The sequence below is a fragment of the Martes martes genome (assembly GCF_963455335.1).
Source record: "Martes martes genome assembly, chromosome: 9".
NCBI lineage: Eukaryota > Metazoa > Chordata > Mammalia > Carnivora > Mustelidae > Martes > Martes martes.
In genome coordinates, this window is record NC_137896.1 from 67372081 (window position 1) to 67387027 (window position 14947).

At 37.2% G+C, this 14947-nt stretch overlaps 1 protein-coding gene across 1 annotated transcript in view; it reads right to left on the reverse strand.

Annotated features, from left to right (window-relative positions):
- Positions 1-14947, reverse strand: part of FBXO11 (F-box protein 11) — an 86369-nt gene that overhangs the window by 13652 nt on the left and 57770 nt on the right. The window contains exons 2-11 of the mRNA XM_080813521.1: positions 13769-13896; positions 13553-13634; positions 13002-13146; positions 11560-11689; positions 10779-10862; positions 10568-10700; positions 7940-8046; positions 7738-7849; positions 7544-7650; positions 7323-7460 (exon numbers count right to left, since the gene is read on the reverse strand). Of these exons, the coding sequence (XP_080669647.1) occupies positions 7323-7460; positions 7544-7650; positions 7738-7849; positions 7940-8046; positions 10568-10700; positions 10779-10862; positions 11560-11689; positions 13002-13146; positions 13553-13634; positions 13769-13896 (1166 nt within the window). The remainder of the gene's footprint in view (positions 1-7322; positions 7461-7543; positions 7651-7737; positions 7850-7939; positions 8047-10567; positions 10701-10778; positions 10863-11559; positions 11690-13001; positions 13147-13552; positions 13635-13768; positions 13897-14947) is intronic.

The window sequence follows — 14947 nt, forward strand, 5'->3', positions numbered from 1 at the left end:
AATCATGACCTGAGCTGAAGGCAGATGCTTAACTGACTGAGCCACCCAGGTGCCCCATGAATATAAGGTTTTATAATTTGCTCTAATCTGTAATGGCTGGCTTGGTAATAGGCAACTAGCCATTTACCATGTTGTAATTTAAAGGTTAAAAATATTCCTTAATTCCATCAAAGTTTGGAACCTGTATCTTTTAAGATAACATTCAAGAAAAGAAAGCAATAAAACCATTTTTTTTCTTCATGCTCTTTAAAAAAGTAAACTCTACTCCCAACGTGGGGCTCAAACTCATGACCCTGAGATCAAGAGTCACACGCTCCACCGACTGAGCCAGCCAGGTGTCCCACTCTTCACGCTTTTAAAATGAGAAGCCCCTACGTCGCTAAACTGTCATTTTACCACACTCAGAACAGTCTTATAATTTTACAAGGAAACCGATTTCTTGTTATGGGTTTAAAGAGTTCAGTTAATGTAATTTTACTTGAAGATTTTTTTTTTTTTTAAAGATTTTATTTATTTATTTGTCAGAGAGAGAGAGGGAGAGAGAGAGCGAGCGAGCACAGGAAGAGGCAGAGGGAGAAGCAGGCTCCCTGCCAAGCAAGGAGCCTGATGTGGGACTTGATCCCAAGACGCTGGGATCATGACCTGAGCCGAAGGCAGCTGCTTAACCAACTGAGCCACCCAGGCGTCCCTTACTTTAAGATTTAAAAAAATATATATATTATTTATTTATTTGAGAGAGAGAGAAAGAGAGAGAGAGAGCGCGCGCATGAGTGCGCACACAAACGCGAGAGAGGGAACAAAAGCAGGGGGAGTGGGAGAAGGAGAAGCAGGCTTCCTGAGGAGTACGAAGCCCAGTGTGGGGATCGAACCTGGGATCATGACCTGAGCCGAAGGCAGATGCCTAACAACTGAGCCACCCAGGCGCCCCAAGGTAAGTTTTAATAGAATGTATTCATTTTAAGAGATGCTTTTAGTGTAAAATGTCATAGTAATTCAGAAATGTAAGCAGGATATAGACAGAATTCTACTTTGCCTTGTAAGATGCAAACCATGAAAATTCCAATGTATATTAACAAAACTCCAAAAGCAGGGATTTTTTAAAGATTTTATTTATTTGAGAGACAGTAGGGGGAAGGGACAGAGGAAAAGGGAGAGGAGCTCCCTACTGAGCAAGGAGCCCAATGCTGGGCTCAATCCCGGGACCCTAAGATTATGACCTGGGCCGAAGGAAGACACTTAGACTGAGCCACCCAGGAGCCATCTAGGCGTCCCAAGCCCCTATTTTAAATATAGAAGAAGCTCTTAGCAATTTGGTATCTTTTGATAGAGACAGAAATGATTTTTCTGGGGTCATCCAATAAAATGTTTTCCCCAAGTAACTGAAGGTTCTCATAAGCCCAGCTAATGATCTTCTCTAAGGGGATCAGATCTAGGGGCATGAACAGAACATGGAAAAGAAACATTCCCACAGTATTATTTTCAGAGAAATAACACAGCCACAAGAAGTAAATGTGAGCAAAAATGTACACTAATGTGCAATTTTTATCCTCTAAAACTTATGCTTCCTATTTAAGTGAGACTATCCAAAGCAAAGGAAAATGAAAGGAGAGAGAGACAGCGACATTTCAATGTAGATAATCTGTCATCTGTCAATCTGTCATGTGTTAAATTCATAAATTTAGAATGTCTCCAAAATTTTATAGCAATTTGCACTGCTATGGCATTCTAATTATATTTTACAAAAATAACACTCTGCAATAGATTCGATATTAAACAAAGATTTCTGGGAACCTGTGAACACTGATAGAAAAATTGTTTTTAGGAATGAGACTGGCATTGTCATTCTGTGAAAGAAAGAAAAAAAGAAAGAATCCCCATCTTTTAAAGATGCATGCTAAAATATTTACAGATGAGATGATGATGTCCAGGATTTGCTTCAAAATAATCTAGAGAGTAGAGAAGACAGTAAAGAGTGATTAAGTATAGATGAAATCAAACTGGCCATGAATTGATAGCTGTTGAAGATGGAGACTGGGTACATGGGGATTTATTCATTATACTATTCTCTTTTTTACGTATGTTAGAAAAATTCTGTAAAACAAAATACATTAAAAATTAGGGATTAGGGACGCCTGGGTGGCTCAGTTGGTTAAGCAGCTGCCTTCGGCTCGGGTCATGATCCCAGCGTCCTGGGATCGAGTCCCACATCGGGCTCCTTGCTCAGCATGGAGCCTGCTTCTCCCTCTGCCTGCCACTCTGTCTGCTTGTGCTCACTCTCGCTCCTCTCTCTCTCTCTCTCTCTGACAAATAAATAAATAAATAAATCTTAAAAAAAAAAAAAAAAAAAAATTAGGGATTAAAAACGACACTGTGGAAGAAAAAAACAAGACAAAACTATGGAGACACAGTAAGGGGCACAGATTTGAGGAAATCACATAAAACTTAAAGAACAAAGCAATACACAGCCAAGTTTCTTTCTTTTTTTTTTTTTTAAAGATTTTTTTTTTTTACTTATTTAACACAGAGAGATCACAAGTAGGCAGAGAGGCAGGCAGAGAGAGAGAGGGGAAAGCAGGCTCCCCGCTGAGCGGAGAGCCCCATGCGGGGCTTGATCCCAGGACCCCGAGATCATGACCTGAGGTGAAGGCAGAGGCTTAACCCACTAAGCCACCCAGGTGCCCCCACAGCCAAGTTTCTAAAGAACATATGGACGAGAAAACCAGCAAAACAACACAAGGTCAACAATAACAAAAACCTACATTATGGATACTGAAGTAGAAAAGCAAATCACCACCAGAAAGAAAAACAAAAAACAAAAAACAAAATAATCTCAGACAAAAACCAAAATGATCTCCTTGTCAGCCACATTTAATGCTAGAAATATAAACATGACTACAAAATGTAGAGGGGAAAAAAGTATAATCAAAATTATGTATATTGGGGCTCCTGGGTGGCTTAGTTGGTCAAAGCGACTGCCTTCAGCTCAGGTCACGATCCCGGAGTCCCGGTATCGAGTCCCACATGGGGCTCCCTGCTTGGCAGGGAGTCTGCTTCTCCTGCTGACCTTTCTCCACTCATGCTCTCTCTCTCATTCTCTCTCTCCCAAATAAATAAATAAAATCTTTTTAAAAAAATTATGTATATTGAGCCAAGTTAAAAAGTAATGGACAGCCATTCTCAAGTGGCAAGAATTCAAGCTACAATACTTGTAAACCATTCTTTTAAAAATAAGCAAATAATGAATGGCTAGATGAGAAAATTCAGCCATACAAAGAATGAATCAAAATAAAAAAATTCAGCAATGAAGGAATTATTATAAAAGGACTAAAGGTAATCAAATACAGAATAAATATTGACCAATAACTATAGGAATGTAAAAGTTATAAACCTTTACGTAAGACAAGTTAAGAACACAGGGGTGCCTAAGTGGTCCAGTTGTTAAGAGTCTGCCTTCGGCTCAGGTCATGATCCCAGGGTCCTGGGATTGAGCCCTGAATCAGGATCCCTGCTCAGCAGGAAGCCTGCTTCTCCCTCTTCCACTACCACTGCTTGTGTTCCATCTCTTGCTGTGTGTCTCTGTCAAATAAATAAATAAAATCTTAAAAAAAAAAAGTTAAGAATATAAGTGATGGGATGGAGACAGGCTGAAATATAAAGTGCTTAATTTCTCATTTTTCACAGGGGAAGTTCATACTTCAAAGTTAAACATGAAGCTAACAATGACAAATGCTAGTCATGCCCTAGTGATGTCCTAGAAGTGTCCTTTATACTTGTGCATGTAGAATTTTTACATAAACAATTCTTTAAAATAAAAGAGTACAAAATCTTTTATGATTCATTCTTATAAATTTAGAAATTTAAATTTTAAGTATGTCAACAGGAGAGAAAAAGGAACAAAAATTCAGAGAATAAATATGTATATTTAAAGAAAGTGGACAGTACAGAAACTAGTTTTAAATGTTTATTCTGATATTCTTTGAAATTCCACAGAAAACAAAGCAGAATTTTAAAAAGATTATCTTCAGTGATGTTATACTACCAATCATGGGCTGTCAACACAAAGAAGACAAGCCAAAAGAATACCTAAAATGGGAAGAACATTCTACCAAAGGATTTTAAAGGGTTGTGTCACAATACTAAAATAGATGATAGGCCCAAGACATTAGATTTGAATTTTCATCCTTCCCTTACAAATCTGTAATGGCTTTTAAATCTCTATTAATCCTTAATGGGGGTATATATATAATAGCATTGCCTAGAGTTGTTTAAAAACAACTTAAAAGATGTGTAAACCCAAATATATATCTATATATATATACTGTATCAGGAGTGTATGATGAGAAGTAAATTATTATGGTGAATTTCTAAGTGACCATCACCATAGGTCTTTTAAAAATGAGGACGCGTATTCAGATTAAAATTATCTTGGTACCTCAAATCTCTTTTGTCAATGAGACCAGAGGCATGCAAAAATATGAAACTCTGGGGGGTGCCTGGGTGGATCAGTAGGTTAAGTCTCGGCCTTTGGCTCAGATCATGATCTCAGGGTCCTGGGATTGAGTCCCACATCGCGCTCTGCTCAGTGGGGAGCCTGCTTCTTCCCCCACCACTGCCTGCCTCTCTGCCCACTTGTGATCTGTCAAATAAATAAATAAAATCTTTAAAAAATATATGATACTCTGGGGCAAAGCCTAAAGGCAACACAGGCAAAGAAATACTAGCATAGTATACTACCATTACAAAATAAGAGAGCCAATTAGGAACTATAGCTAATACAGGCCTCTAAGGGAAGGGAGATTTTCAAGATTCTTATGTTTTGACATCCTCTATACTTTTGCCTTCCAGACTATAATACCCATGCTCCCTACTTCTTGGGAAAAAAGAAGTACAATGTGCCATGAAATGTCAATTTCTTTATTTCAGCTGGAGGGGGCAAGTGGTCATCTCCACTCTGCTTTCTTTTTATTATATTTATTTATTTTCCCCCCACTCTGCTTTCTTATTGATAGGTCCAAGCTACAGCCTACTTTTTTTTATTTTTTAAAGATTTTATTTATTTGACAGAGATCACAAGTAGATGGAGAGGCAGGCAGAGAGAGAGGAGAAGCAGGCTCCCCGCTGAGCAGAGGGCCCAATGTGGAGCTCAATCCCAGGACCCTGGGATCATGACCCAAACCAAAGGGAGAGGCTTTAACCCACTGAGCCACCCAGGCGCCCCTACTTTTTTTTTTTTTTTTTAAAGATTTTATTTATTTATTGAGAGAGAGAGAGAGAGAGAGATCACAAGTAGGCAGAGAGACAGGCAGAGAGGGGAAGCAGGCTCCCTGCTGAGCAGAGAGCCCGATGTGGGACCAATCCCAGAACCCTGAGATCATGACCTGAGCTGAAGGCAGAGGCTTAACCCACTGAGCCACCCAGGCGCCCCCTACTTTATTTTTTTAAGAGTGAGAGACCACATGAGTGTGCGTAGGGGGTGGGGACTGGCAGAAGGAGAGGGAGAGAGAGAATTTTTTTTTTTTAGGATTTTATTTATTCATGAGAGACAGAGACAGAAACAGAGAGAGAGAGAAGCAGAGGAAGAGGGAGATGCAGAGTTACTGTGCAGCAGGGAGCCCGATGCAGAACTCGATCCCAGGATCCCCAGATCACAACCTGACAACTGAGCCACCCGGCACCGAAGAGAGAGAATCTTAAGCAGACTCTGTGCTAAGTGCAGAGCCTGATGTAGGCTCAATTTCATGACCCTGAGATCATGACCTGAGCAGAAACCAGGAGTTGGACGCTTAACCAAATAAAATGTAGGCATACCCCAAGCCTACGTTTTAAGTGAACTGTTCTTCTCAGGTTGCAATTACCCCAGAAATATGATGGCACTAGATGGCCTGAAACTATTTAGGTTTAATCAGAACCTCACAGAAGAGTACTCCCTCCTGGTCTAGTTCAGTTTTAAAAAAGGATTCTACATTAAGGTTTTAGGCACAAACAACAAAAACTAAAAAGTTTCCTTCATTAACTGACAATCTGTATATGTGAATCCAACCCCTGTTGCCTGATTCATACAACAGCAATAAAACTTCACCACAAGGAGGTTTCAGAAAAGTTAAAAAAAAAAAAAAAAAAAAAGGAATTAAAAAACAAAAACAAAAACAAAACAAAAGAAAACAAAAACCCAAAAAAACCCCAAACTTCAGCACAATCCTGTTTGGCCACCATACCATCACCTCCTCACCCATCTCTAACTCCTTAACAAAAAATGTTGCCAAAGTTGTGATAGGACTTGAAAATTGCCTCAATGAAAATTAGCTATTAAATGAAAAGAATACCTGAATAGACACTAAAGTACATTATTTTGAAATAGTGGCCTAAAAGAGCTAAAAAAGTTGCATCTCTGAAACTTGTGTAAAATGACACAATAGTACTTAAAATATAGTATCATCCATAAACATGCCTAATTAATCACTGTGTTAAGAGTTTCAGAACTAATATTACCATTGTATCTCTTATTAAAATTCTGCCAAAAAAAATTTAAGAGGAATAAAATGGAAGTCAAACTTATAATGAAACCATTAATTCTCAAACTGTAGCCTACAAAACAACCTGCATTCAACTCACTTATGGTGCTTATTAAAGATGCACACCCTGGTCCCCATTATATTATATTACATTATATTTACTCAATCTGGGTGACTTTTTTATACCTAAAAGATTTCATTCATTTATTTGACAGAGAAAAAAGAGAAAAGAGAAGCACAAGCAGGGGGAGCAGCAGGCACAGGGAGAGGGAGAAGTAGGCTCCCTGCTGAGCAGAGAGAGAGCCTCACATGGGGCTCCATCCCATCACCTAAGATGAAGGCAGATACTTAACTGACTGAGCCACTCAGGTACCCCTATCTGGGTGACTTTTATGCACAATGACATTTGAGAACTACTGGATTAGATCTCACTGCTGTCAAAGATTACACCAATTCCCTAAGGACTCCATCTTCTCTACATGCACATAATATTAGATTCATGAATTTATAGAATATTGCATATTCATTTTAAAATGTGCTGAAATTTCTTTTAAACCTATATTCTTCAATTCACCTAGTTTGGTGATGAGAAAATCCAGCAACTTATTTGAAATTTAACTGATAAGGAGCACTTGGCTGGCTTAAGTGGTAGAACATGTGACTCCTGATCTCTGGATTTTGAGTTGGAGCCCCCCAACAGGTATTCAGAGATTACTTAAAAATAATTATCTTTTAATAAAAAAGGACAAAAGAAAAAAGAAATTAAACTGATATTAAGTCAGTTTTTCTATTAAGAATAAATTTTCTTACCATGCCATGATCAAATGTGAACACACCAACATCACGTCCATGATGGATATGATTCCGTCTAATAATTGGGTTTCCATGATTTTTAACCCAAATCCCAGCTAAAGCATTATTGGAAATTTCATTATCCTCATATATTCCCTACAACAATGAATCAGAAGTAGGTATTAGCAGAACTTAAAAAAAACTTTTAGAAAGAAAAAACCCATAAAAGTTAAAAATACCTGTGCATGATCTGTTATATAAAGTCCAACATTTTCACAGTCACTGATGTTACAGTGTTTGATAGTGGGACATGCTCCTTGACCACTAACACATACTGCAGAGCCAACTGTAAGAAAAATTATTTATTTAAAAACCTACTGGGCAACAACACAATGAATCATTTTATAATAAAACGTAAGGGAAACACACTAACCTGTACATGTACTTCGGATAATACAGTGATCAATAATAGGGCTACAGTTTACCGTAATCTCTAAGCAGTGGTGTGCATTATGGTGTTGAGCAGATTTGTCGTCAGGATTAAACTGAAAAGTAGAAATTTTGTTTGAAATTCTGTATGAACCACTGCCTTAAATAATCTGAACATATATATTCTAACTCTTAAAATTCCTTACCCTTATTGTCATATATCCAACATAAGCATCCTCAGAACCTTCCATAAAGACGAAGGTTGAATCTCTAGTGTTTTCAATAATAACTTTATCTGCTACTTTTCCAGGTGCTGTGGGGAAGATATTTTTTTTAAAACATATTATCTTTATTTTTTTAAAATCACATTATTATTATTATTATCAGATGAAATTCAAATAAAATTAAATTTTGGGGGGAAGATTTTATTTATTTGACAGAGAGAGAGTGAGCGAGCGCGAGAGAGATGGAACACGAACAGGAGTGGGGTAGGGAGAAGCAGACTCCCGGCTGAGCAGGGAGCTGGATGTGGGGCTTGATCCCAGAACCCTGGGATCATGACCTGAGCCCAAGGGAGCCGCTTAATGACTGAGCCACCCAAGCACCCCTAAAATTCAATTTTTTAATCAGTAAAAATACTCTGTCATAAAACTAATGATACATGGGGTGCCTGGATGGCTCAGTGGGTTAAAGCCTCTGCATTCTGCTCAGGTCATGATCCCAGGGTATGGGATCAAGCCCCGCATCAGGTGCTCTGCTCAGCAGGGAGCCTGTTTCCTCCTCTCTCTCTCTCTCTGCTTCTCTGCCTACTTGTGATCTGTCAAATAAATAAAATCTTAAAAAAAAAAAAAACTAATAATACAGAAGCTTTTTTATTGTTTTTAAGGCTGGGTACTTTTTTGAGGGGGGATTATTTTCATTTTTTAAGAAAAATTTCAACAGAAGTATAGTTGACATATTAGCTTTAGGTGTAGATAGCAACTTGACAACTGTATACATTACAAAATGCTCACTATGGTTAAGTCTCTGTCACCATTCAAATTTACTTTATTATTTTTTTTTAAAGATTTATTTACTTAAGAGAGAAAGAAAGAGAGCACGTGCAAGTGGGGAGGGGGCAGAGAGAAGAAGAGAATCCTCAAGCAGACTCCCCTCTGGGCTCAGAGCCCCAAGGATCCTGAGGATCATGGCCTGAGCCAAAATCAAGAGTCAGACACCCAACCAAGTGAAGCACCCGGGCACCCTGTTATTATATTACTGATTATATTCCCCATGCTATACTTTTCATCCTGTGACATTTATCTTATAACTGCAAGTTTGCACTTCTTAATCCCCTTCACCTTTTTCGCCTATCTGCCCACCCATCTCCCTCCTGCAAACCACCTATATGTTCTGTATGAGTCTGTTTCTTTTTCATCATTGTTTGATTTTTAGATTCAACATATAAGTGAAATCACTTGCTATTTCTTTCTCTGCCTTGTTTTATTTAGCATGATATGGAGAGGGAGCTTTTAAAAAAATACTAGTACTGAGTAGAATAATGATCATTTTATGAGGTAACTATGTTTCACTGGCTTCACTACAGGCAGTCATATTTAATGTGGGTATTCTTTGACTACCATTATACTCAAATTCATGTGTAACAATATATATTTTTTAAGATTTTATTTATTTATTTGACATAGAGACAGCACAAGTAGGCAGAGCAGCAGGCAGAGAGAGAGGGGGAAGCAGGCTCCCCGCTGAGCAGAGAGCCTGATGTGGGGCTCGATCTGGGATCACGACCCGAGCCAAAGGCAGAGGCTTAACCCACTGAGCCACCCAGGCACCCCAAAAATACTTCTAATAATGTTTAAACTTCTAATAATATTTTTTATCAAACACAATGACATACTAAAAAATGGATTCTTATGGAAACAAAATCACTTCCAGCAGCACCAGAAAAAGAGCTCAGGAAGAGGAAAGGAGAAGGGGATGATGAGTGGGTAGAGAAAGAGAGAAATGTCCTAATTTAAACTTATTTTCAATACTGGCCTTGATTTGGAAATTTGATACTACAAATCACTAAGCAAGATTTTCTATAACCTCTTTCCCTTTTCTCTGTGGTGGAAATGGGGGAGGGAAGCAGAAGGGGCAGTAAATGCAAATTTTAATAGCAAGTAATAATTACTAGCTATCTTAAAACGGTCCACGTACTGTGTCCTTAAAAAAATCAATACAAATCTTGAAATGACTGATCAGTGCTCAACAACTATTTCATTACATTTATTCTTAGAAACTTGACTATAAAAATAGCTTTTGAGCCACTATGAAAAAATTTACCAAGGACATCTGTTTCATTAAAAACAGCAATAGAAACAGTAACCATATTTATTTTCAAATGAAAGATAAAACAAGTAACTTTCTTTCCTTACTGAATAACTAAGGCATTGGACAAACTATAGACATCAATATACACATCTTAAAAAAAAAAGAAAAAGAAAAAGAAACTGAGGTGTCTGGGTGCTTCAGTCAGGCGTCCAACTCTTGATTTTGGCTCAGGTCATGATCTTAGGGTTGTGAGATCGAGCCCCTACTTCAGATTCTCTCTCTCCCTCTACCCACCCCCCCAACCATCTCTCTCTCTCTCAAAACAAAAAGAAAAGATACATTTGTAATTTCTGAATCCTCACCCTTTTTTTTGAACCCTCATGTTTTCATTGCAAGAGGTAATATTCCTATTCTTTCTTAACCATAAAGCTATTATCAATGTTCACCTGGATTTTAAGTCCATTTAAAAAACCCAACATGTAAAAAATACATTAAAATTTTAATGATAATGCATTTCAGTATACCTGCACCAATCATGGTGATTGGAGATTCAATATATATCCATTCATCAGTGTATATTCCAGAATGAACAAAGATAAGTCCATCAAAATGAGCTTCTTGTACCCCACCAAGGGCATCTTCAATTGTATCATAATACTAGAAAAAAATAAAATTGTCAGTACAGAACTGAAAGATTACCATTTTAAGTCTTATAAAAATATAAATCAAACATACCAACATATTTTCTCTTCCTTTATATCTTGCAGGATTACTGTAGAAATGTTCAGCAAATCCTGGCTTTACATGTGCACCTTTATACTAAAATGTCAAAAAAAAACAAAAAACAAAACAAAAAAACCAGAAACAAACATTGACTACTAATGTAAACATATTCTAAATACTGTATATTTTTTATTAAATATTGAAAACAATTATCAATTATTCTAATTTTCTGTTGCACAGTGCAATTTAAAATCTGAAATAGTTGATGACTTAATATCCAGTAAGAAAGGACAAAATTTGTTAATCTCAGCACTACTGATATTTTGGGACAGTAATTCTTTGTTGTGGGGGCTGTTCTGTGCATCACTGTAAGATGTTTAGCAGCATCCCTGGCCTCTACCCACTAGATACCAGTAGAATCCTCTTCTCCAGTTGTGACAACCAAAAATGTCTCCAGACATTGCCAAATGTCCCCTGTGGAGCAAAATCACCCCCAGTTGAGAACTACTCATAAAGGACCATATAAAAATTAAAACAACTACTGAACACTAATAATTTAAGCAAAGGTTCAAACAGACCCATAAAAAGTGTAACTGTTCTCAGGCTACTGATGCTTACTGCCACTGCTTAAATTATTAATAAATACATTAGTAGTGAAAGAGCTGTTGAACATTTTGTTGACTGGTAAGTATTTACACTGGCTTGAAACCTATTCTTGAGTTTAAATTAATTTTTTTTAAAAGAAACTTTTATTTATGAATATAAATCAGTATTTTCTATTTATACTTCATACCAACTGCTGGAAACTCTCTTTCCAGGGATTTGGGTGTTCATATTCTTCTGGATTAATCTGGTAGAATTTGCCAGGTTCAGGATGCATCATAGGACGAGTATATTCAAAAACTTCCATGTATAATCGTTTCCTGTAGGAGGAAAGGAATGAAAGATTTCTTCATAAAAAGTACTTTAAACAACTAAAAAAATTATCTGATGCTTCAAAAACATGTAAGAATCTAAAAAGCCAAAACTTTAACTGTAAAATAGTTTTTTGCTAAAAACAATGTAAATACATATAATAATAAATAGTCCATTTCCCAAAATAAAGTGTCAATTCCTCAAAATTTATTTAGGGGGGAAAAAAGGCCACCCATACTGTGAAAGGCTCATACGGTTATTATTAAAAGGATGGCTTTCAACCGAATACTCTGAACTCTTTGTATATATATATTTTTAAAGATTTTGCTTATTTATTTGAGAGAGACAGAGCATGAGAGGGGAAAAGGTCAGAGGGAGAAGCAGACTCTCCGTGAAGCTGGGAGCCCGATGGAGAACTCGATCCCAGGACTCCAGGATCATGACCTGAGCTGAAGGCAGCTGCTTAACCAACTGAGCCACCCAGGCACCCAACTCTTCATGTATCTTCAGCTCATTTACATCCTATTATCAAAAACCATTAAATCTCAGAAATGTAGTCATTGGAACTATTATCACTTCCTGTACAAAACAGTGTTTCCTTCCAGTCTTGTTATCTATAGATAGTTTCATTTATTGGAGTTGTGATTATATAACATCTAAAATGTTGTATTCTGCTCTTTTCAAAAACTTTTTTAGAACACAGCATTTTCCCATGTTACTAACAACTCTGTAAAAATCACTGTTAAATGCCTTTATTACCACCCTTCAAGTAGAAATTACATTGTTAGTACATTCCCTTATTGCTGGGCATTTAGATTATTTCTAATTTCCCCCTACTAATAACCATGCTATTATAAAAAATTTGTACATAAGGCAAAAAAATTTCCAGAAGTGGAGTAATGTGGGTCAAATGGCATGCATATTTTAAGGTTCATGAATACAACTGTCAAGCTATTTTCCAGAAGTGATGTATCAAAATCTACTTTCACAGTAAACTATCAGATTGAATTAATTACCTGTTTTAAATTAGACATAGTTCTGTTTCTAAAAAGCTTAAATTTAAATGAAAAACATTTCCCACAACCACTCAGTTGCTAGTCAACTGATAAGTAGCACAGAAAGTACTTCATTTATTATTTTATAAATGCTGCTTGGACCAACCACCTACATTGTGATAAATAGGTAACTTGGAATTTATAAGCATTCTAATTTTATTCCAACTATAACTACCAACTCGCATTTCAACTTCCCTACCATCTTTTAGCATTTGGGTTGGCAAATAATGTATCTCAAGATAATAAGAAATAAAATTTCACTTACCACAAAATTGGATCATTAGCAAGCTCACTGAAGCGTTTACACACACAAGCTGCTCTACAAAGATCCTGTTCCAGCAAGTAAGAGAAGATTTTTAGAACCACTTCATCTGGTAGTTTCTCCTGAAGATACTGTTCAGCGGGTGCTGCTGTAAAGAGATTAGCGAACAGAATATAACAATCTATTTGTTGTGCTAGCAACAAGTTTCTCACTCTTTAAAGAACATAATTTTCATTTTATCTAATGATAGATTTTTTATGACAATCATTTTATAAACATTTTGCTTTGATAAATAACACACACATTAACCTTCTTCTGTCCTAACTTAAGTATTCTTTCTTTTAGCTGTTATGTACCATTTCAGAATCTGGTTAATTAAATAAAATGTACTTTTAAGCAATAAAGTCAAAAGAGTGAGAGGTCAGGGTTCTCATGCTTATTCTATAATATCATCTTCTCAATTCCAAATGCACCATTAAAATATATTTAATTTTTTGGTATCCAACAAAATTAAAAAGATTTAACCCAACCCTTAGTGTTCTCAAAGGAAATACCTGACAGATCTTGTGATTTTCCAGATACTCTTGCGCGTTTTGCACGATGACCAAAGTTTTCTGTAGTTGAAGTTGAGGCACCCTTCAAAAACAAAATGAAAACTAATTAAGCAAATATTTTTACCATACATAAGCATTATATAAAAAAAAATGGTGACATTTCCCTTTCTAACAATTCTCTCATTACTAAAAGAAAAGCAGTTACTTTTAATTTACCTCCATACTGCTCTTTGTAGGACACGCTGTTCTTTTTGGCAAAAGAGTTTTTCTACGAAGTTGGTATGGACTATTTTGTGCACCAGGACCTGATTCTTCAGCAACCATATCTGCAGGTACATCATCATCTGTTATAAACAAAAGCAACACGAAAAATGACACCCATTTAAAAAAAAAAACAAAACTCTTAGATGCAATATGCTTTTAAGAAACTTCATAAATGTTTTAGGGGGAGAGGAGGTAGATACCACCTTTTTTTTTTTAACCTGAGAGATGGGAAGAGATAACAAGAGATAATGACGGGGTGGGGGGGGTGGGGGGGGTGGGCAGTGGCAGGCAGAGGGAGAAAACTGGCTCCCTACTCAGCAGGGAGCCCAATGTGGGGCTTGATCCCAGAACTCTGGGATCATGACCTGAGCTGAAGGTAGATGCTTAACCAACTGAATCACCCAGGTGCCCTTAGATACAATGTTTATATGTAATCCCAGCTAACTGGGGTGCACCCATGGCTCAGTCGGTAAGCGGCTGCCTTCCACTCAGGTCATGACCCCAGGGTCCTGGGATCAAGCCCTGCAGCTTTCTATTCAGCTCCCTACTCAGTGGTGAGCCTGCTTCTCCCTTTCCTTCTTCCCCTGCTTGTACTCTCTCTCTGTCAAATAAATAATATCCCAGCCAACTGGATAAACATCTCAAAGAAATGCCGGACTTCATTTCTTACTTCACAATAAATTTCAAAGTAGGACATATATATACATTTATTTTTTAAAAAACTTATTTATTTGAGAGTGAGTGAGCAGGGGGAGGGGCAGAGGGAGAGAGAATCCTGAAGGAGACTCGGAGTACAGAGCCCAAGACAGGGCTGGATCCTAGGACCCCAAGATTACAACCTGAGCTGAAATCAAAAGCCAGCTGCTGAAACCAAAAGTCAGCTGCTGAAATCAAAAGTTAGCCGCCCAAATGACTGAGCCACCCAGGTGCCCCAGAACATATATTTAAATACAAAAAAGTCAAATCAATAAAAGAAAATGAAAATTATTTTTTATAGTGTTAAAGTGGAGAAGACGTATAACACAAATTTTGGAAGGCATTTAAAAAAAGGTGAGGAGAATGTTCACTTGATGACAGGAATGGAAGACTTCCTACCACAATGGTTACAGTCCAAGTGGGGGGTGGAAAAGG